The sequence below is a fragment of the Tarenaya hassleriana genome, unplaced genomic scaffold (assembly GCF_000463585.1).
Source record: "Tarenaya hassleriana unplaced genomic scaffold, ASM46358v1 Cleome512, whole genome shotgun sequence".
Taxonomy (NCBI): domain Eukaryota; kingdom Viridiplantae; phylum Streptophyta; class Magnoliopsida; order Brassicales; family Cleomaceae; genus Tarenaya; species Tarenaya hassleriana.
This window is the reverse complement of record NW_010967819.1, coordinates 46,092-47,884: the sequence shown is the minus strand read 5'-3', so window position 1 is coordinate 47,884 and position 1,793 is coordinate 46,092. Positions and strand designations below refer to the sequence as shown.

At 36.8% G+C, this 1,793-nt stretch overlaps 1 protein-coding gene across 1 annotated transcript in view; it reads right to left on the bottom strand.

Annotated features, from left to right (window-relative positions):
* Window positions 1–160: 160 nt before the first annotated feature.
* LOC104827559 (VAN3-binding protein-like) overlaps window positions 161–1,793 on the bottom strand; it is a 3,987-nt gene continuing 2,354 nt past the window's right edge. Inside the window, exons 4-7 of the mRNA XM_010560736.2 lie at window positions 1,675–1,789; window positions 1,527–1,576; window positions 1,174–1,231; window positions 161–683 (exon numbers count right to left, since the gene is read on the bottom strand). Of these exons, the coding sequence (XP_010559038.1) occupies window positions 466–683; window positions 1,174–1,231; window positions 1,527–1,576; window positions 1,675–1,789 (441 nt within the window). The 3' untranslated portion in view covers window positions 161–465. The remainder of the gene's footprint in view (window positions 684–1,173; window positions 1,232–1,526; window positions 1,577–1,674; window positions 1,790–1,793) is intronic.

The window sequence follows — 1,793 nt, the reverse complement described above, 5'->3', positions numbered from 1 at the left end:
ATCATGAATATATTCTATAGACTTTATGCCATATCTCTATTTTTAATCTCAAACCCTACACTATCACACTCATAATCTATAAAAGCTTTGTGTAATGAATGTATGATTCCATCAAGAATATGATATTCCCATTTAAAAAAAAAATAATAGAAAAAGCAAGTATCAAGAAATATGGATATGGACCCATCCCTATTAGTACCCTCTCTTTTCTATAAATAGTTTTTAGTCCCAACATTGGTTACAAAAAAAAAAAAGAGCATGAAAAATTACAAACACCCACTAACATTTTTAGCAAAGCACATTTCCCTCACCCATCCCCTTTTAGTGTTAAAAATCTCCCCTAGTGGACCCATTCCATTTTCATCCTATACCACCATACACCCCCACTAAAATTTACCATTCTAAAAGAAACCCCTAAACTTTCTCCAAGTTTTAATTTGACCCCATAAGTTAAAAAATAGAAATTCAGGTCCTATATCTGTTGTTGTTCCTCTCAGCTGCAAGAGAAAGAAGCCTCGACACACCTTGAGTCCACATCTCGTACTCCCTCCGGCTTCGGCACTCGAATTCCACGACGCCTCGCAAAACCGTCTTCAACGCAAAGTACTTGAAATCATCTCCGCCCTCGAGCAGATGTCGACCTGGCCAAGCCGGTACGTCCTTTATCACCTCAAGCACGATGTCTGAAAACGAAATCCGAGAACCGATCGAATGAAACAATCTAAAAGATGAGGTTAAAGAGAAAGAGAAAAGAAAAGTTATGGGGCCTCAAACCAAGAGCCTTGCCATTCACATTCGATTCGATTCAACAAGTGTATAGGTAAAGAGATAGACAGACAAAAAGTAAAAGAATAGACCCTCTTTTTAGATCCTTTAGTTACTTTAGATCCAAAGCTTTTGCTTTTTTTTTTCTGTCTCAAATCCCCAAATTCGAAGCAGACCCACATCAAAGTTTTGAATTCTCTTTTCAATGGCTCTCGCATATTATTGATGTTAGATGGTGACAAAAGTGAAGTCTAAACTTTAGTTCTCTTACATCAATACCATGAGAATATGACATGCATTCTTTTTGTCTTTGAACCCATCAGAATCTTGAACAAGGTTTCTAAATGCTTCTTCTTAGATTTCGTGAGAATGTCACATGGAACAAGGGTTTGTGTAATGATTTCTTACTCTTTTTCTTTTTGGTGATGGTCCCTGCAACATGTCTGCTCTTCATCTTCAAAGTAACCTTCAATCATCCATAAACCAAAAACAAAAAAAATGCTTAAACAGTGTGAAAAGTAGATGCCATTACTTCATCACATACTGCCATGCTTTTTTGGCTTTGATTCGTTTATGCTTTCTCTTCTTTTTCTGCCTCGTTTCATCAGTTTCACACTTGTAAAAAAAAAAAAGACTAAAGTTCCATTGATTCACTAATAATCTCATGTGACTTTAATCTTTATCTTTTCATCCAAAGTTCATCAGATCAAATGATCAAATTCCTAAAGGTAATCCAAAATCTTCGAGTAGAGAGTTCCAACCTGATTCATTCTGTTGATGTAAACTGAAACTATTTTCCAATGGAGATCGCCTGAAAGGTCCAAGAGACAAGAAACAGACTTCACTTAATCTTAAACTTAGGAAAGAAAAACAGAAGAATGTCTAAGTAGTTTGTGTTGTGTTCTTTACCTTTGCGGGTGCGTTTGAGGAGTTCACACCCTCTGGCGAGCAATTCTCTGCTGCAAATCCCCAAGAAATTCTCCTCATTGATCAGTTCGTCACTGTGGCTACTTTTTGAGCTGCCCTTG